This window comes from Vombatus ursinus, unplaced genomic scaffold (assembly GCF_900497805.2).
Source record: "Vombatus ursinus unplaced genomic scaffold, bare-nosed wombat genome assembly UNPS02014942.1, whole genome shotgun sequence".
Lineage (NCBI taxonomy): Eukaryota > Metazoa > Chordata > Mammalia > Diprotodontia > Vombatidae > Vombatus > Vombatus ursinus.
The window spans coordinates 7,190,991-7,212,385 of NW_020954720.1; the positions used below are offsets into that span (position 1 = coordinate 7,190,991).

The window sequence follows — 21,395 nt, forward strand, 5'->3', positions numbered from 1 at the left end:
CCCCTTCCCCTTTCTTTTTGTCTTCTTATTGCAATAGCCCCTCACAGGTCCCAATGCTGAAGCTTTTACTTGCTCCATTTTTCCTATCTGGTCTCTTTGACCCCTCGTTAGACAGCTTTGTGGACTTCCACTCTGGGGGTTCACCATATTAGTACTTATTTGGCTTTAGCCCAACTGCAGGTCAGAACCAGGAAAGTCGAGGGATCTATCAGCCTGAGCCTCTCCCCTTACCTATCTTTAAAACAAACAAACAAACAAACAAATGCTATTTTCTCCAAGAAGCCTTTTTAGATTCCTCCAAATTGGTCGTGATGACCTTCTTCACACATAACACTTTGGTCATCCTTTTAATTTCAGTTCTCTGTTATGTTGTGTTATGTGTGTTCTCTTAGGAAGAGTGATGAATTTGGGGTTAGAGGATCTGGTTTCCCATCTTGGCTTTGTCACTTAATACCCACATGACCTTGGGCAAGTCGGTTTGCCTCTCTGTGCCACAGTCTTCTCATTTGTCAAGTGAAGGGGCTGGACTAGATGTTTAAGGTTCCTTCCAGCTCTGCATCCATGATCTTGTATCGCTCTCCTCGACTGTAATCTTCGTGAGCACGGAGGCCACCATCTTTAGTGTCTGCTTATGTTGTCTGATGCCTGTCCTGCCCCAGGAGAGTGAAGCGGGCATATCCTCTTGCTACTCGTGTCCTTCTTTAATCCCTTCTTGAGGTGCAATCACTTAACAACCCTCCCCTGTATCACCCTACCCAGGTTCTTGTTGTAGTTACTTCTGAGCTATCAGGTCTGTTAATGGAGTTCAACATTGGCTTAATCTTCCCTTCCTCCTTAGCCCTTTCAACATGTGGGAAATTCAGTATACATGTTCAGGCTTTTTTAAACACCATTGCCTCCTAGTTTACCAACTTCCTCAACTCTGATGCTCTCCATCTCATCCACATTAGTTACATGCAGAGGTGGTCAGAAAACTCAAGAAACTTCAATGTTTCCCTACTGCCACTACAAAAAATATGCATTTCTTAGCTTGGCATTTAAATCTACCCTTGCAGATTGATTCCACATTGTTCTCCCTCATGCATTATGTCCATCCGAACTTGCTCCTTGCCGTTCCCTGAACTGAGCACTGTCTCTTCTACATCTTTGCCTTTTCTTCATTCTGTCTGCCAGGGACTTTTCCCTCTACTCAGCCTCTTAGGACCTTGACCTTCCATCAAGGTTTAACTCAGATGTGACATCCTAGAGGAAATCTTTCCTAATTGTCCTAGTTGCTAGCACTCTTTCCTTATATATTTACTTGTTTAGATAAGTATTGTATTCTGCATCCTTCTCTAGGTAACCTCCTTGAAGGCTGGGACTGTTCTCCTTTTTGTCTGTGTTTACCTCGTGCATAGTACCTAATAGGCATTTAAGAAATATTTGTTGAATTGACTTGGATTGTATTTAAATTAAACTATGTCTACCCCACTAGCCAGCTAAGTGTTCTCTATATTATATGGATTAAAATATTTTTTGTCAGATAAATGCACTTGATTTCTTTGTGTGATCCTGATGTATATATTTTCTTTGAACTGCTGGCTTAAGCTGTAAAGAAATCATAAAAATGTGATTTTTGTGTTATAACCATTATTTTCCTGCATAAGAACAACAGAATATTTTGGATAAAGTGACTCAAAATTAAGCATGATCTCTTTTAATTTTACCTACCTGTTGGCTTCCTGTAAACTTTGTTATGCCAGATTAATTGTTATGTTGATTTAAAGCTGGTATTTCTACTTTCCAGAACTAGAATCTACCTGTTGAAGTACAAATGAAAACAATGTATTTTTTTCAGTAGGACTTACAGAAATATATTAATATTCTCCTAACCATTTATATTTCACTCATGATAAGCTCCTTTGTTTTATAGCTGTACTTTTACATGATCGTGGCAAACAGTGGTAAGAAGGAATTAGAATTAGCAGCAGCTCAAGTTTCTGAGTATGCATTTTAGCTGGGCAATGGTAGTGAGCAGGCCTATGCTCCATACTACTGGGGAGGAGGAGACTGGTATGTCATTGGGCTTGGGAGTTCCCATCTGCAGTGTGCTAAACCTATTGGTACTAATATGGTGAGACTGTAAGAGTGGGCAGGGAGTGGGGGTTCACCAGGCTGCCTAAGGAGTAGTGGACTAGCCCAGGTTAGGAATAAAGCATGTCAAAGTTCCTATGCCAGCAGTGGGATATGGCCAGCAGGTGGCCCTTTACCTCTAGCCTGGGTGAGATAGGGATTCTTAGTATCAAAACAAACAAACATATATTATACCTGAACATCAGATGCCTAGCTGAAAGTCTGAGCAAGGCAAACCAGTTGGTAAATTCATAAACTGTTTGTTGTTTAAATTTTTGTTTGCCATACTAATTATGATTAGTAAGAAAATAAACTGGATTTCCTAGGTATGTATGTGAATTTCATATTAATGCACAGATAATATCTCTAATCAAAGACAGAATATCTTACTTAACTAGTTTGCTTTAGGGATAGAAATGCCAAGAATTGTATTTGAATTGGACCTTGAAGAATGGATAGGAATAAACAGGTAATTATCTTGGATCATGAAGAGTACCTATGGGTGATACATACTTTCATTTATACAAATAAATGTATGGAACTTGTTTGACACTTATGGATAGGTTTTTAGTGACCCTCTGTGATCTAAATATACTTAGATTTCTGGATCACCTTTAAACTCATAATATTAATAGATTTGTTTTGAGAAAGTTTATATGAAGTTTAAAGATTAAAAAAACCTTTTTGATGCAGTGTAAATTGTGTACTTTAGAAACATCAAAACAGGTATGTAACATTCTTTCTCTTAAAATTAACTTTAGATTCAGATGTATCAGCTCTCAAGGCTCCTTCATGACTATCATCGAGATCTCTACAATCACCTTGAAGAGAATGAAATCAGCCCCAGTCTTTATGCTGCCCCCTGGTTCCTCACATTGTTTGCCTCCCAATTTCCACTAGGATTTGTAGCCAGAGTTTTTGGTAAGATATGATCTATAGTCAATTCAACATTTTTATTTATTACAGAGACAAAACACTACCTAACCATATGGTGCCCCATTTTTTACATTTTGTGTTAACAATGGCAAATTATTATTGAAATTTGATCCTTGTATCTGGCTCTATTGATAATAATTTGAAACCATTTGAGTCTTAAATAGAGTTGAAATGAGAAACCCCAAGAGTTAAGCTATTGCCTTTGGACAGGCAGCAATAGAGCTATTATTTTCATGTGTTTTTGAAAGATAAATCAATGTCTTATTTTTCCTGAATCTGAGCCAAGCACTCATACAGTACTGATTTCTGCATGAGTCTTTAGACCTGACTTTGCTCTGTTTTTTCTTTACCCAGTAGATATCTTTCTTTCCATCTAAGAAACAGTTTCCTCGTGAGATTATTTAAGTACCCTCGTATATGTTCTTTTAATTATCTCTTGTTATTGTTGTTGGAGTAATGATTTTAATTCCTCTTTTTGTTGCTTATCCTGGCTTCTCTTTTAGTGGTATTAACCAATGGTTCCCCGTCCCCATCCCCCATCTTGGCCAAGGGACAGGTTGAAAGAGTGCTCAGCTGTCTGAGTCATAGATATATGACTGAACAGCGTTACACAACTTGAGCTGGGCTGCCTGTGTTCCTGAAGGGTGGGCAGTCACCTATTTTCCAAGTGTCATTTTAAAGAGATTCAGCTATTTGTTTGTGGCGGTTTAAAGCAACTCAGAGCACTTCCTAGAGAGTCACAGCTTATTTTCCACATTACAGCTCAATATTATTTGGTCAGCACTAGCATTTTGGATTGTGGCAGTTGTCAAGCACTATCTGTTCTCTGGATCATTTGTCAGCCATCTTGTTAAAAATTGAAAGCTTACCAGTCTGCCCTTTCCAAGATTCACCTTTTCAGCCAAGGAGTCTATAATCAGATGCAAAGAGAATCAAAAGTGGCCTGGAGAATCAGAGCATCAAGTGTTTACTAGGTGCCTGCCTGTGGTGTATAGGGTGCTGTACTCTGCAGTACAGATGCCAGGACAAAAACCTGAGAGGCCTTTGGCCTTGGAGGCTGCCCAAGGGAGGAGGGGATTGAGGAACTTTGTTTGCCTTTGAATGAGGAACCTTTGACAGGACTGTCATGGTCTAGGGAGAGAAGGAAATTTTTAGGGGAAATCCAGATGTTGATTGCCAGGGCCTAACTATGTCAGGCCAGTGCCGAAGTTCTTCATTCACCACCTCAAGAAGCATGGCTTATGGCTTCCTCTGATTCTTTTCTGTGCTTGTCAGTGAATACATTTATTTTACCTCCTCTTTGATACAGTCATCTCATTAACCACTTAGGAGTAGCACTTGGTCTACTGAGGATCTGCACAAATTAGATACTACACATATTAAATGTATGTGTGTATATGTGGTTAAGCCCTTCTTCTTTCTGTGGATCTTCTGTTTGATCATGTATCAGTACTTACATATCTCTGGAATTCTGCTTGGGATTGTACATCAATTAAACATGGCTGGAAGGAGCCTCAGAGGTCACATATCTGGTCCAGGCCCCTTAATTTACAGATGAGAAAACTGAGGCTGACAGGTTAGGTGACTTGCCTGAGGCTGCCCAGGATAGAAGGAGTCAGAGTTGGGTCATCTGACTCCAGAGCAGTACTAGGGTAAATAGCTAAGTGCTATTTACACTAGCCTATGCTGTATCCCTTGTTCTTATAATGGAAAAAACCTAAAACGAACCCAGAAACAAGCAAACAAATCTTTTTAGGCTTTTCTTTTCCACTCTAATCTTAGATTCCTTTGGAGTTAAGGGATTGAATGGAATTTTGCAAAACAATATGAACTTCAGTTCCATAGAAGGCCTTGCTTTATTTACAGCACTGCCCACCTTCTACCATCCTCTTTGGATTGCGAAAGGATCAGCCTAATTCTTTTCAAGGGATAGGATCATATAATCATAAGTAGATCTCGCAATGACCTTTGCAGTCGTTAAGTATAAGTCTCATTTTACCACTGAGAACACTGAAGCCAAGGAAGATCAAAATGGCTTGCTGAAAGTCACAAAAGTGTCCACTGTCAAGGGTCAGGATTCAAAACCAGGTTCTTTTCTGTTTTGGGAGAACTGGAGGTAGGTAAGCACAGTCTCTTTATAGTACTTAATTACTTTAGATTCTTTGTCTAAAAAGTAATACACAGATGGAATTTTGTATACAGTTTTATACTCAAAGACTTATTATAACTGCAGATCCTAAGAAAATAGTGAACGAAGAGGAATATAGTACACATATTTACTCACATTCCATGACTCTTAATATAAGCCTTCAATTTCCCTTCTAAGGATGATTAATGTGGTTTACCCTATCAGTTTTCCCCAAAATGTTCACTTATTGTCACTGTACCCAGTGACTTCTGGCTGCTTTGTTTTATTCTATTTAGGTTAAAAAATCTTATAATTTAGACTCTGAGGAGATTGTTATGAAGATCAAGTGATGTAATATATGTAAGAAACATTATGAACTTTAAAGCAAATGCTTTCCATCCCTTTCTTTTCTTTTCTTTTTTTCCCTTCCCTTTCTTTTCCTGTTGAATTCCTAACCATCTTTTGAGGCCCGACTAAAATGCTATTTTCTCATAATTCACAGGGATACAACACTCATAGCCATACTTCACCAATCTCTTTGTATAACAGATTTGCCAAGCTTAATTCCACATAAAAACTATATGTAGTAAGTAGTACACCTATTATTATTTCCATTGTACAGGTGAGGAAACTGAGCCTCAAAGTAATCCAGTGACTTATCCATGGTCTCACAGTTAGTAAGTGTTGGAACTGGGACTCAGATCTGTCTTCTGATTCGAAGTTTAGTGCTATTTCTGCTCTTTTGTGCTTGTTTCCATGAGGCATTGCCTTATCCTCCCTGTTGGTAATAACCTCTTCTCTCAGGACTTATATAGCCCTTTGTTTAGCCCCTTTCTAATGCATGTATCTTATATTATTATAAATTATAGTTCTCTGTGTATGCAGCTTTTCCTTCTATTAGATTGTAAGCTCTATGAAGTCAGGGACCATGTCTTGCTTAAATTCTGCATATCTCCTCAGGCCTTTACACACTGGAGGTGCTTGATAGATTTTTGCTGAATTTAAAGTATAGTCATTATTATTATTTCTCAGTAGCTTTCTGGTTTCAGAGAAGGCTCATCTTTTTCTTATGTTGGTAATTCGGAAAGACAGTATTTGTATCTATGTTTTTTCAAAGGCTATCTGGAAGTTCTTATCAGAAGAAAGTAAAATTCATAGATTACACCCATCTAAAGGATGACATCAAGCCTGAGAATCACTGAATCAGGCTTTCCTGGAAGACCTTTTATTTTTTTTCTTTGACATAGCTGCTTTTCTCTAAAGAAATTTCCTCTGGAGTTTCAGTTTCCTTTAATATGTCTTTCTGTGAATTCCTTCATTTTTCACTTCTCCTTTCCTTAGAGAAAATCTAGTCTGTCTTTTTCCAGAAAGAGTTCACTTAGATCAATGTGATGTTTCATTGGGTAAATGTCTTATGACTCACCTCAAAAGGCTGGTATTGTAGTTCCGCAAAGAACACTTTCCATCACTTCTATTTTTGAAAGTCTGGAAGATGCTCTTTTAGGCATGCCATAAATGTCACTGTGAACTTTGTTAGTTGCTGTTTCCTTTTTTGAATTCTAATAAGCTACAGTAGCTCAGGATGGGAAAAACATGTTTAATGATGAGGATTTAACCTAGCTGTCACCTATTATGTCATTGTCTACTCTTATCTGTTTTGCCATGGACCATTGAAATATCTAGAGACAGTGTCACATAGTAGAATCATCACATAGAGAACTATCCTTAGAGTCAGGAAGACCTGGGTTTGAGTCCTGCCTGGGACACTTTCTAACTCTGTGGGCCTGGGGCATGTAACATTAAGTTATGGTCTTCTTGTTGATTCCAGTGTAATTTATCTGTAATACTGAAAGAGGTTTAGACCCCAGGGAGTTTCCTACATAGGTAAAATCCTAAGTCTGGAATCCTTTCTCTCTTCTTCCTTCTCTCCCCTTCCTTCTCTCCCCTTCCCTTCCATAGCTATTTAGAACAGGGGTTAGACAGACTTTCACCATCTGTTTTTGTAAGGCCAATGAGCCAAGAATAATTTTTACATTTCTAAATACAATAAAACTTTAAAGTGTAAAAACTGTTTCTAGCTATCTGACAAAAACAGGCTATAGGCTAGGTAGTAGTAGTTTGTGAATCCCTGATCTAGATGGAGAGATTTGGAAACAGAGGTAATTATTTTTCAGTAGTCATTTTCCATTAAAGTCTTATTCTCATTATGTAATGGAAAGTATTCTGACAGCTTTGTCAACCGAGCCTCAATTTTAACGGGTTGGTCCTTACAAACTGGAAAGATTTGAAGTACTGGTTGAGCAGTAGAGACTTTTGTGCCGATTGTCAGAGGAATAGCCTAGCCAAATTCTGAGAGCATGATTGCCAGAAGGTAACAATTTGAAATTTCTTTTGGCTCAAGCAGCTGATGAGGGCAGAAGCCTGCTAAGGCCTGGAGGGGTTATGAGCTTTATCAGTGGTGAGAGCCCTCCCATGGATGAAGTATCATGGGTTCTCAAATGCTGATAGAAGTTAATCCTATCAGCCCAAGTGCTGATCTTTGGTAAAGTGGAAAGAATCCTGCATTTGGAGCTAGAAGACCTCAGGTTCCAGTCTCAGTTATGCCATCTCAATTTTTTTCTATTGTAAAATGTACATGTTACTTTTGCTGCTTACTTTACAGGATTTTTGTGAAGAACTGTGTTAGTTAGAATCCTGACTCTTTGATTAACTAGTTGTATGACCTTTTGCAAATCACTTACTTTCACTGACTCAGTATTCTCATTTGTAAATCAGAGATAATAATACTTGTATTGCTTGTGGCATTGGGGCATTGTAGAGAAAGCATTTTGTAAATTTTAAAACACTAAATGGATTTGAGTTGTTGTGTTGAAGAGTACCATATTAAATGATAGACTAGCTGTTTTATTCCCATCATGTTTCCTGTGTTATATTAGGTGATATTTACTTTACTTTATCCTCCTATTTAACATATCTTTATCTTGATTAATAGGAGGGAAAAGTTCCTTTTTTTATTTCCCACTGTCATGTTGGCATAGTAAATTATTGTTTGATTCATTTATTTATTTATTTTTTCATAATGGTGATAATGGTTTAGTTGTAATTGGTCATTACTTTTTACATTTCCTGCTGTGAAGAAAAATACCTTCAGATGTTAAGTCCTTTTCCTTCTTTCCAGTGTGTTGCATTGACTTTGGGGGTTTATGTTTTTAAAATCTGTAATGAATTTGTAAGTAAATGTGTAGACACAGATATAGGTATATATAAATGTGTATATAATTTGAATTTTCATTGTGGCTTTATCAGCAGTTTTTACTGGGCCAGATTAAAATGAAAATATTTGGTTTCTACAGTTAAATAAAAAATTCAGAAGCATTTAAATCTAAGTCATTTTGAAAAATCTTTTCTTAGTTCCTATAAATTAACAGTTCAATTTCTTTAAAAAAAATAAACATCTGAAGTGTTCCTTCGTCTATCTGCTGTGATAACATCAAATAGTATTTTACCAGAGAGTATTAGTCTTATCATCATTAAAGGTCTAATTAAAATGATTTTCTTTTTTTTTTTTTTTAGATATTATTTTTCTTCAGGGAACTGATGTTATATTTAAGGTGGCACTCAGTCTGCTAAACAGCCAAGAAACACTTATAATGGAATGTGAAAATTTTGAAAACATAGTGGAATTTCTTAAAAGCACAATACCAGATATGAATACATCTGAAATGGAGAAAATAATTACCCAGGTAAGATGTAATTTTAAAAAAACTGACATCAGGATTTTTTTTTTAAACTAGACCTGTGATTTCGTTGATGTTGGGAACTCCCAGTGAGGAAGCTAGCTAGCCCTACTTAATGCATCTGTGCAGATCAGCACTCTTTTATAACTTAGGGCCTTAAAGCAGTTGACTGGGGTATGGGTAGATTAAGTGACTTCTCCAGGGTCATGCAGTCAGTGTGTGTCAGAGATGGCACTTAAGGGTCTCCCTGACTTTAGAAAAAAACAAGTTGGTAATTTGTATAAAGGTTTCTCTGCTGATGATCTGTAAGAGTGTGGAACCTAGATATTTAATTATTTAAACAGACTTCTTATAATAATTATATAATAAGTCTTAGCTTTGTTCTGAAGTCAGTAATTCTAGTGGGCATATACTCCTGTGTTCACCCATTCAAGGCACAAGAGAACTTGTAAGTTGAATTTCTGCTTTTCTTGCTGACTCTTGGAAGAAGCCCTTTCTCCACCTCCCCAGGGGCCGACACCCAAATTTCTTTCCCTCAAGTTCTCTTAATTGTCACTTTGGTTACAAGGATTTATCAAGTGTTGTAGAAAAGTCAAGTCCAGTGGAAGTCCCCAATCCATATTACAAAAAAATTATAGTTTTAGAGGTGGGAATCATTCTCAAAGTTATCAAAGTGCTTTTTCTACTATATTGAGGACTCTAGGAAATGACTTTGACTCTCATGGATTCAAAAGTCCCAAATATAACACTAGTAAATGTCCTGGATGAAGGATGCATGGCCACGTCCTGGAGGGAAAATACAAATGGATCGTACATGGATATACTGAGGGTGAATATATCATGATACAGAATTTTATGTACTCCCATTTGTATTAAAAGGCCATGACAATTTAATTTGTGGGGCCTGCAGAATTTTGATGTGGTTAAAAAATAAGGATAATTTTTCTGCATATGTTTAATTTGCATAATGTGTACTTCATGAGACTGAACCACAGAGCCCAGTTAAGATGGTTAAGAGATCATGAGTGTGGTCCTTTTGGGAAGGACACCTTAAAGTTTACCCAATTAGGGATATAAGGATAGCTAGACAGAGGTAAGGTATAGGTCACCCTAACTGAATATCAAGTCAAGAATTTATAAACCCACTTGGGTCAGTAGCTACATTATTGAGCTCCTCTGCAGAGAAAAATCTTGATCTCCTGTGATTTGGTTCTGAGAACAAAGTGGTAATGAGTCTTGACAGTGACAGTGCTAGGAAGAACTGTTTGCCTCTGGAAGGTGAGGAGCCATGAGGCAGGTAGTCCCTGTCAACAGAGACCATGAGAAGAGGGCAACACTATGACCTTTCTGGCTATAAGAGAGCAGAGTCCTAGAGAAGAAGTGAACCATGGGCTGAGGTGCTTAACAGTTGGGAGGAAGACGATTCCTACTTTTCCATTATTTCCCTTGAGATTTTAGATATTTTATTCTTCCAAATGAATTTTGTTTTTCTTTTGTTTAACTTTATAAAATGCCCTTTTGGTAATTTGAGTGGTATAGCACTAAATTTAAATTATTTTAGGTAGTAATGCCATTTTTATTATGTTGGCATGGTTCAGCCATGAGCAATCAATATTCCTCCAATTATTTGTATTCTTTATTTCTTTAATTGTAATTGAAAAGAAATAGTTGCACATTATATTTTAATTGCAATTTGTAATTGTATTTCTAGAAGTCTTGACTATACCTTTGTAGATTGACTCCCAGATATTTTATGCATTTTGCCATTACATGATCTCTAAATCCTGTGCACTGTGTGAAGTTCATAGTATGTAGCCAGTGTTAACTCACAGTACTTTTATTACAGGTTTTTGAGATGGATATTTCTAAGCAGCTTCATGCATATGAGGTTGAGTACCACGTGCTACAAGATGAACTGCAGGAGTCCTCCCCCCGTTCCTGTGAGGAGAGTGAGCCTCTGGAAAAGCTAGAGAAGGCTAATAACCAGCTGAAGAGACAGAACATGGATTTATTGGAAAAATTACAGGTAAATAGATAAAGATTAATTTAATAATCATTTATTTAGAGCCTACTTCAGAAGTGGGGAACCTGTGCCCTTCTAGGTCCTTGGGCATGGCCTTCTGACTGAGTCCAAATTTTATAGATCAAAATCCTTTTATTAAGGGGATTTGTTCTGTGAAGTTTGGATTCAGTCATAGAGGTGAACTTGAGGACCTAGAGGGCCACATGTGGCCTTGAGGCCACAGGTGCCCCACCCCTGGCCTACTCTATGCATAGCTCTCTGAGCACTTTGGAGAGATACGAATGAACTCACTTCAGCAAATGCTTATTAAGTACCTACTATACATGTGCACAAGATTTAACTAAATTCTGTGGAGAATACAGAGAAGCTAAGGTGGTGTGATATGTTTTCTTTGGGAGCTTCATCTCTCATTGGTGAAAAAGGTATATCCAGGCAGACCAGTTAAACAAGAATACAAGGCAACATATGAGTAAGAGCTTGAATGAGGGATATTGACAGTAAGTGCTATAATAGTTCAGAAGTGGTAGAAGTTAATGTTGAACAGAACATTTGGAGAGGAAATAGGCATTAAGCATGACTAAGAAAAATAAGTAGGATATGGCTAGAGGGAAAAATGAGGGGCAGGTATATTTAATAAGTTTTTTAAAGTCATGATTAGTCGCTGCATTGATCAGAGTTCTGAAGTCTTTCAATATTGTTTTCTTGTGAATTATTCCTGTAGATACTCTGTCTTTGTCTACTGGTTTCTTCCCTGTTGCCTGCAAACACTCCTGTCTCCCCAACTTCCAGAAACCTTCACTTGATCCATCCCTGTCTCCTAGCTATTGTCCTATATTTCTTCTCCCTCTTCTGTCTAAACTCTTTGAAAAGGCTCTCTACAATTGATGCCTTTGCTCCCTTTCCTCTTACTCCCTTCTTAACTCTCTTCAGTCTGGCCCATGACCTCATCACTTAACTGAAACTGGTCTCTTCAAAGTTGCTAACGTTATGTTGATCACCAAATCTAATGGTTTCTTCTCAATCCTGATCCTTCTTGACCTCTGTGCGGTTATTGGTACTGTGGATCACCCTCTATCCTTGATAATCTCTTTTCTTTAGGTTTTTGAGACAGTATTCTCTACTGATTCTCCTCCTACCTGCCTTTTCAATCTCCTTTGCTGGATCTTTGTCCAGGTCATGTCTGTTAACTATAAATGCCCTCCAGAGCTCTGTTCTGAGCTATCTTCTCCAGATATGCTGTGATCTCATCAGCTTCTATGGATTCCTGTTATCATCCCAATGCAGTTGATTCTCAGATTTGTCCAGCTCTAACCACTTTGCTGACCTATGCACCCTTATCTCTAGCTGCCTGTTAGACACCTCAAACTAGATGTTCTACAGACTTCTTCAACTCAATATGTCTAAAACTAAACTCACTTTTCCCCTCAGAAATCCCTTCTTCCTAACTTCCCTTTAACTGTCCAGGGTACCACCATATTCACAGTCACCTAGGCTTGCCAACTAGGTGTCATCCTCATCTCCTCACTAACTCCCCATATTCAATCAGTTGTCAAGTCTATCATTTCTACCTTCTCGGCATCTCTTGTTTATGTCCCCTTCTTTGCTGTGACACTGTGTGACGCTGGTGCATATCCTCATCATCTTACACCTAGATTATTTCATGAGTAGTGTACTGATTAGTCTCTCTGCCTCTTCTCTCTCCTCACAATGGTTCCTCTTTTACTCAGTTGTCAAATTGATCTTCCTAAAGCACACGTCTGATCATATCATCCCCTATGCAGTAAATTCCAGTGGTTTCCTATTTCCTCTAAGATCTAATATAAAATCCTTTGTCTTTCAAAGCCCCCTATAATCTGGCCCCTTTGTACCTTTCCAGGCTTCTTCATCTTGGATGACTCCCCCCTCCCATGTACTTTGCAATACAGTGACACTTGTCTGCTTGTTGTTTCTTGAACAAGATAGTCCATCTCCCAACTCTGGGCATTTTCACTGACTGTCTCTCATGCTTGGAATGCTCTCTTTCTCTTTGTTTCTGCCTCCTGGCTTCCTCAAATTTCAGTTAAAGTCTCATCTTCTGCAAGAAGCCTTTTCCAATCCTTGCCATTAGTGTTAGTGCCTTTTCTCTGTTAATCATCTCTAATTTATCCTCTATATTGTGTTTGCACTTAATTTTTTGAGTCTTGTTTCCTCCATTAGACTGTAAGCTTCTTGAGAGCAGGGACTATATTATGCCTTTCTTTGTATGTGCAGTGCCTGGCACATTGTATGCACTTGATAAATGCTAACTGAGAGTGAGGAGTTGAGGGTGACGCCTAGGTTGCAAGCTTGGTTGACTGAAACAAGCTTGGTACCTTCAACAACAATAAACAAGTTTAGAAGAAGGGATGGTTTATTAAGAGAAAGATCATGAGATCAGTTTTGGACATGTTGAGTTTAAGGCGTCTATGGAACATCCTGTTTTTAGATGTCTAATAGGCAATTGGAGAGTGAATCTGGACATTAGAAGAGAGATTTGGGTTGGATAATTAGATCTGAGAATCAACAGCATAGAGATGATAAACGAATCCATGATAGCAGATGTGATCACCGAGTGCAATAGTATAGTGGGAGAAGGGTTCCGGACAGAGTCCTGGGGGACATCCACTGTTGATAGGCAGTAGATAGATACTCGATGATAGATAACCTCGATGATGTTCTCTTTGAAGGGAGGCTGAGAAGGAGTAGTCAGGCACGGAAGAGAAGAACTGAGAGAGCAGTATCATGGAAACCTACAGACAAGAGAGATTTTTCCCCATCTCTGACAACGAGTTGGCCATTGTGCTTGTCAAGGCTAAACCCTCTGTATATGCGCTTGGATCTTATTACCTCCTATCTTTTCCAGCATATTGCATTCTCATTCGTCATCATCTACCGGTATTATTTGTAACAGAGTTAGACTAGAATCTTTCCCAATAAAATCAGGAGTGAAACAAACATATCCATTGTCACCATTTCTTTTGTCATAGAACTCAAAATGCTTGCTAAATGAATAGGTAAGAAAAAGAAATTAAGGGACTAAGCATAGATAAAGAAGAAACAAAATTACCACTTTTGTAGATGTTAGATGGCATGCTGAAATAACCCTTAAGAGTCAACTAAAATTAATTGGAGCAATAACTTTAACAAATTTATAAGATATAAAATAAATCCACAAAAATTAACAACACACACATCTATGTCTCTGTCTTTATCTATCTGTCTGTAAAACCAGTGAAGCCCAGAAAGAAGAGATAAAAAGAAATTCCATTTAAAAACTCTATAGAATATATTAAATACTTGGGAATCTACCTTTCAAGATATACATAAGAATGATATAAATACAATTACAAACAACTATTTATAAAAATAAACCTAAATAATTGGGAAAATATTAATTTTTCATGGCTAGAACTAGCCAATATAATAAAAATGAAAGGTAATAAAAATTACCTAAATTAATTTACTTATTCAATGCCATACCAATCAAACTACCAAAGAATTTTGTTGTTGTTGTTGTTTAGACTTTTTCAGTCATGTCCAACTCTTTGTGACCCCATTTGGAGTTTTCTTGACAGATACTGGAGTGGTTTGCCATTTCCTTCTCCAGTTCCTTTTTATAGAAATGAGGAAACTGAGGCAAACAGGGTTAAGCGACTTGCCAAGAGTCACATAGCTAGCAAGTGCCTTGAGGCCAAATTGAACTGAGGACTGTGAGTCTTCTATGTTCAAGGCCAGGTGCTATATCCACTGTGCCACCTGGCTGCCCTGATAATTACTTTATAGAATTAGAAAAAAAAAATAATAACCAAAGTCACATGGTGGGGGAAAAAGATGATAAATATCGAGAAAAATAATGGAAAGAATGGGAATGAAGGGGACTTCACTGTGCTGAGTCTCAAACTATATCATAAAGTGGTTATTATTAATAAACACAGTTTGGTCTTGGTTAAGAAACAGAGATTGATCAGAGTTGGTATGCACGTGATTCCAGAAATAGAGGTCGGATATGGGGTGGGGTAGGCGTTAGAAAAGGTACATACAGTGTATACATACAGTGGCAAAGTAAAGGAATGAAATGAAAAAGCATTTATTATACAGTAAGCACCGGAGATACAAATAGAAAAATCAGGACAGTCTCTGCCCTCAAGGAGCTTTCTCATAGGGTAGACAACACATAGAGGAAGTTTCAACTGCAAGTCAGATGAGAAGGTACCATGATCCTTAGATGCAACAGCAAAATAGATGATAAAGTATTTTCTTTGGTGTTGTTTCCATTGATCCTATCATGTCACATCCTTTTATGAAGTTTAAACATTTGACATTACCAAGGACTTTGATGTCAAGAACTTTGGTTTTATTTTTTGCATGTGTGTGTGTGTGTGTGTGTGTGTGTGTATGTGTGTGTGTGTGTGTGTGTGTCTTCAGGAGCTGTGGTTGCTGTAGGGGCTGCAGTACTTCTGCAAAAGTAGTTCCAGGTTGAAATCCATGGGGATTGCTTCCCCCTATGTTGGCACGAGGTGTTGGACTGACTGGAAGCAGGACCACCAGTCAGGGGATTCTGTTGCTCCCAGGGCTCTTGGCTTTACCTGTCAATTGGTGACAGTCAACAGTTGATATATCAGTGGTGAAGAAAGTGACCTCTTTTCCACGGTGATTGTTCCCCTCAGCGATGGCTGATGGCCCTGGGATGGAAGCAAAACTAGTAGTCTGAGGGATACTGCTATTCCCAAGGCTCTTTGGTCAGGGCCCTGGGATAACTATATCAGGATCTGAGGGAAGGTGGTAGTGATTGTATTTTGACTTGCCTGGCACATGTTGTTTCCTGTCTCCATGTCAGGTTGCCTTGCTGCTTCATTTAGGCTGGCTTGCCTTTTCTGTAGGTAGCATTTGGTTTCCTGAGTGATGGCCAGGGAATATAGAGTGAAGTAAATGGAGCCTTCCTGAAATGGTTGGCCTTTGGGTAGTCACCAATGAGGACAGCAAGGTCCCTAGGGCAGTAGTTTGGAGATGAAAAGGTTAAAGCCTCTAGTGTAAGTCTGTGGTTTGGGCATCAAGGTGGTTGATGAGGCAGTGGAGAAGATGACTAGGAATAAAGCAGTTGTGGCAAGATTACCTCAATTTTCTCAGTAAAATAGAAGTGGAGATGAGGGTGTTTTCTGAGAGGTTAGAGGAAGAAAGTCATGTGGAAGGCTTGAGAGAGGAGAAAGCATCGAACAGTTTCTGTGGAGAGTATAATAGAAAATAAATCAGGAAAGAATAAAAAGATTGCCCTGAAATTGTGAGGACTCATTTGTAATTAGCATAAATTTACAGTGGACTCCCATCAACATAGTTCAGATAGAAAAAAGGAAGGCAGTCTTAAAATTAGGCTTGTGTACATACTTGACTATTTATAGATGAAAACAGGTATTAACCACAACAGTCTAAATTGTACTCATTTGTGTATAAAAAATCCCACAAGTTTCATTCATCACCAAAAACCTTCTGCGATAAGACAGAAGTGATTACTAGACAAGCATCAGTAAAGTATGCTGCCTTTTCTCGAATTGTTATCGTACAGTGCTGTAGATAATGTCTTGCAGTATCTTCAAGAACATACTAGTCCTATATCCAAGTACAATTAAAATGATAAAAGTGACCCCCTGAGAGTGGATCTGGGCATGATATGTTTCATGTTGGGTAGGCTTTTCCACACAAGGGTGCAATTATATCAAAAATGAAATTTAAAAGAAGCTTTAAACATCCTTTCTAGAATCCCAAAACGCATTCAACAGAAGGTATGCATGACAAATCAAATTGTTCAAATATCTTTTGCAAAATAAAATCCATCAGATATCCTGTAGGGTTGGGAATCACTAGACAACTGAGCCAGATGGTGAGTTTCCTGAGGAATGAGGAAGAATGAGTTGGCATCTAGTAGATGACTTTGACAAGGCTCTGGTCCAGGTAATAAAGATGAATGGAGAAAACCTCAAGAAAAGAGAAGTTGCTTGATGACAGGGGCAGAGTTCTTAAGCAATAATGAGGAAGGAACATGCCTGCTCTTTCTCTGGCTTTCAGAGCATGTGGGAGAAGGAGCAACCTGTACTTGAGAGGGTAGCTGTGTTTGCAGTGTTTTCTGGAGAAAATCAGGTAGGCCGGATTTGAACTCAGGTCCTCCTGACTTCAGGGCCAGTGCTCTATCCACTGTGCCACCTAGCTGTCCCCTGAATGTAAAATCTTTAAGAGGAAGAGGGAGGAGGTATGAAAATTAGTTACTATAGGGTAAGGAAAGGGGAAGGTAGAAGAGGATAGGGACTGATGAAGAGTATGGCTAAGGTGGGTGGATATAAGAGAGCAGAAAAAAAGAAGTTTTCTCAAAGGATTTGAGGAGGAAAAGGTTGGAATTGCTAGCCATAGGATGGGAGAAGTACAAGTTTAGACGTGTCCACATCCTTCTGGGTTCTGTGATATATAATATCACTCTATTTTCTTCCAAACACTATGAAAGAAGGAATTGAGCCTGCAGGGCAATTGAGTTGGACATTTGGGTTGGTCAACATCCGGTGATTGGACCGACAGCGTTAGACTGAACCTCATCTTTAGAGCCAACTTGGACTTTTTATACCAAATGATAGGAAATGAAGTACACCTAGAAGAGAGCTTAGATATGGAACGTGTGGGAGTGCTTCTGGCTCCTAGAGACTTAGACCTTTCATTGTTTCTGAGGTGTTAAGTCCTCTAGGGCCTCTTGAACTCTTCAATGTTCAGGACTTGGGTTCTAAAGCCCCTGATGTATAATATTTCATAGAGGCATTACACGTAATAATGAATTTAAGATTTGGTTCCTTAATGAAATTACCTTACTAAATGAATGGGTTGGACTAGATGATTTCTGAGTCTTTTTCCAAGTCTAACATTCTGTGATGCCAAGTGTCAGTATCATTTAGAATATAAATTTAAAATATATGTGTGTGTGTGTGTGTGTGTGTGTGTATGTATGTATATATATATATACATATATATACATGTATAGGTTTACATAATATATGTGTGTATTTATTTAAAATTTTTTAAACAGGTGGCTCATGCTAAAATCCAGAGTTTAGAATCCAACCTTGAAAATCTTTTGACTCAAGAGACCAAAATGAAGTCCTTAATCCGATCCCTGGAACAGGAGAAATTGACCTACCAAAAGACTGTGGAACAGATCAGGAAGCGCTTGCCGGCAGATGCCCTGGCTGACTGTGAGCTGCTGTTGAAGGAAGCGAATTGTAACCCACATAATACAGCAGGAATAGGAGAGAAGCCATAGTTTAAGAAGTGCCGCCTCAGCAGGCAGTGAGGTTTGACACGCTGAAGAAAAGGCAGCATGAGTGTGCTGCAGGACAGTCTCGGGAGACTCAGTGGAATGGAATCACCTGGAACTGGTTTGGAATCTCCAGTAGCATGAAGGGGGCCTTTAATCCCAGTCTGCAAATCCCAGACTACTAAAAGCACTCATGCTGGGTTTTTTGTGGCTGTTACTGATTGTGCACGTAGACGTGAAGGGAAATTTAAAGAAAAAATTCATACTTTCAGATAAGATAAGTAGATGTATATTTAGAGCAAATTAACTTCACCAAGGGGAAGAAGAAGCAAGGCTTCCCTGTACACATGTGAAACCTTTTTTGTCTTTGTAGTGAAATAAAGATGTATCTTTATATATTGAATAATACTTGAAGAAATGAATGTATTTTTTTCTCCAAAGAACAGCATGTTTCACTTTTTTTTGTTGAAAATCTGTGGTAAATGCATATGTGCCTGTCATAAATTCTACTGACTTGTTTATGGGAGGATTGTGACTGTGACTGATAGTCACTTTCATGTGACTTTTCAGGGAATGTGGTACATATCCATCCCTTCCTGTTATGTGCCATCTTTAGCATGTTGCTTCCACATGCATGTTGACAAGAAGTAGGCATCATTTTTTAGCAGCGTGGCTAAATAGAATGCAAAAATGTTTTGCCTGGATTGCCCAAGGTAAGGGGAGGAGTTTGTAATTATGTGGTTAACTGGACCAATGTTGACAGCCAAACTGGGTCAGTCAGGCCACAAAATAGCATCCATTTTGGAACCTTAACTGTCTAGCCTGTCTACATTTGTTACTCAAAGTAACCTAGTAATTGTGAACTTCCCCTTTACTTGGTGCTATGTAAACACAGCCAATGACAAGGATTTACTTTCTTCCTCTCCAAACACATTTCAGAATTTCAGTTTTTGTTCTAATTGCTTTGAAGAAAGCCTGAGAAGAAGGAGACTCAGATTTTCTCTGCCAGCAATACTTGGCTTTCTGCAAGTGCCGTGTTGTAATAATATGGCACTTCTCTTCGCAGTTGACAAAATTAAATAGATTATGATTTTCTTCCTTTTTCCATGTAAAATTTAGCAAAACTGTGAACTGAATTAGAACAGACTTCTTTTTAAAATCTCTTAGTGGGGAATGGAAAATGTAGCCTCATGCCCATCCTAGGACTAAATTGTAAATTCTGACTCCCAACATTTTATCCACACACATATAAACTACTTAGATCTTCAGCTGTACAGTATGTATGGGAGGAAATTAGTCTTCTATTACAAATCCTGCCTCTCCCCACACATACATTTTTCCACATAAAGAATGAATTCTTAAATAGTATCTACAAAAGGAGACTCAGTAAAGTAAATGATGAAGCAATTTTTTGCTTTTCAGTATTCCTGTTTTTTAAAGTACTTTTATATAATTACTGACTCATTGCCTCTCTTCAGTGAGTTTACCTTGCAATGGACAATAGAATACTAAGAGAGAAAAGTGCTGAAACCCAACCACCTCTGAACCTTGTTTGTGTATTATTGTCATGAATCTGATTACAGTAGTACCTGTGCTGTAATACTGATATTGTTTGTTTTTGTGTTTCTGAAGAAAAAGTCTTATTAATAAAGTTATGTAAATTAAAGTTCTCTTTCATTAGATGGAAAGTCTAGGTACCTCATGAAATCTGGGTAATCAACTGATTGGTTCCTATAGAATATTTTATTGGATCAGAATTCCTTCTCTGGCAGTTGAGAGGTTTTCTTCCTATCTTAAATTTAATAAATGTGTTGATAGACTACATATATTTCTGTTTTGCCGTGGTACCAGGATTTATCTAATGTGTAGACATGGAGCATCATATTTTGACTTGGCTGAGTTATAACTAGGTAAGCTAAGGAGAATGCTACTCTGTGGTTTTGTTTAAAATGAATTTTAGTCAATATGTCTATAAAAGAGACAGCCCTTGGGAACCTGCAGTTAGTAGAGTGTTCAGAGATTAAAGTGACTCAGATATTCTATGAAAATGAACATTTTTTTTTCTCTTTGTGATTTTTAGGTTGCACCAGTTGTGCTTTGCCCTTTGTTTTATCCCCATCAAGTTAAATGTAGTGTCTGATTGATTTCCAATAAATGCATTGCTGCAGTTTCTTTCCATGGCCTGTTGGATCTGTTTTTCATTTTGGGGCAGGGGAGTTCATGGTTAAAAACCTTTCAAAAGGTCTCCAAAGAAAGGAATTTGCTACTTAAAATCAACCTAGTTAATTCTTGGTTATCCATCATACTTCAGGTTGAAGTGTAACCATTAAAAAAGCAAAACCAAAAAGAAGGTTGTAAAAGGGAACCACTTGAATTGGTTTAGGCTTAACTTTTTCAGTTTTCCTAAACCTCTGTACTGAGATACAAAGGAGAATGAATTGATCAAACTTGCAGAGCAGCAGAAAAGGAGGGGGGGCTGGATGATTCTCAAATTAAATCAGCTTCTGTGTAATCAAGGCTTGAATGTCAAACCTGCTGTTAGCAATAATATGTGATGTGTTTTTGTAACATGTCTCTTTCAGAAAATTGTCAAACATATCCCTCATTTTAATAAAAATGTGCTATTCATTCTCTCTTAATTTCTGGGACTAAAAGCTTTAACTGTGTAATACCACATCCAGTAATAAAGCGTTGGGAGTGGGAATAAACTCATGGTTTGAGTCTGAATAACAGCCAGGGGTGTGCTGAACTGGGAAGAACATTGAACTTTGGAGATGCACGACCTGGCACTGCCCCTGGCTCCTACCTGTGCTTGTTCCAACCTGCTTTGTAACTGGCAGCCTTCCTTTCCTCTTTCTCCTAGGACCCTGTCTGAATCGTAGGCTCGCTAGTAGCTTCCGTGGACATTACTTAACTGTCCTGTGGGGAGGTAACTACTGATTCCTGCTCTACCGTAGAGAAAGCCCCAAGAAGAGGGAAAGAGCATTTTTGTTAGAGGCTGAACATTTCATTTGATACGTGTGTGTGTGTGTGTGTATACATACATATATATGTGTGTGTATATTTATATATATATATATATATATCCTTATGTATTAAATCATGTGCAAAAACTAAGGTGAGAGCCTTTAACGGATTTGAAATGTATTTTTC

The 21,395-nt window shown here is 38.1% G+C and overlaps 1 protein-coding gene across 6 annotated transcripts in view; it reads left to right on the forward strand.

Annotated features, from left to right (window-relative positions):
* Positions 1–20,420, forward strand: part of TBC1D4 (TBC1 domain family member 4) — a 217,068-nt gene extending 196,648 nt beyond the window's left edge. For 5 of the 6 annotated variants that reach the window (XM_027844546.1, XM_027844548.1, XM_027844549.1 and 2 more), the window contains 4 exons: positions 2,874–3,033; positions 8,750–8,919; positions 10,760–10,939; positions 18,015–20,420. In XM_027844546.1, the coding sequence (XP_027700347.1) occupies positions 2,874–3,033; positions 8,750–8,919; positions 10,760–10,939; positions 18,015–18,248 (744 nt within the window). In that variant the 3' untranslated portion in view covers positions 18,249–20,420. Of the gene's footprint in view, positions 1–2,873; positions 3,034–8,749; positions 8,920–10,759; positions 10,940–13,641; positions 13,886–18,014 lie in introns of those variants that run through there. The other variant, XM_027844547.1, reaches the window with a different exon arrangement.
* Positions 20,421–21,395: the final 975 nt, after the last annotated feature.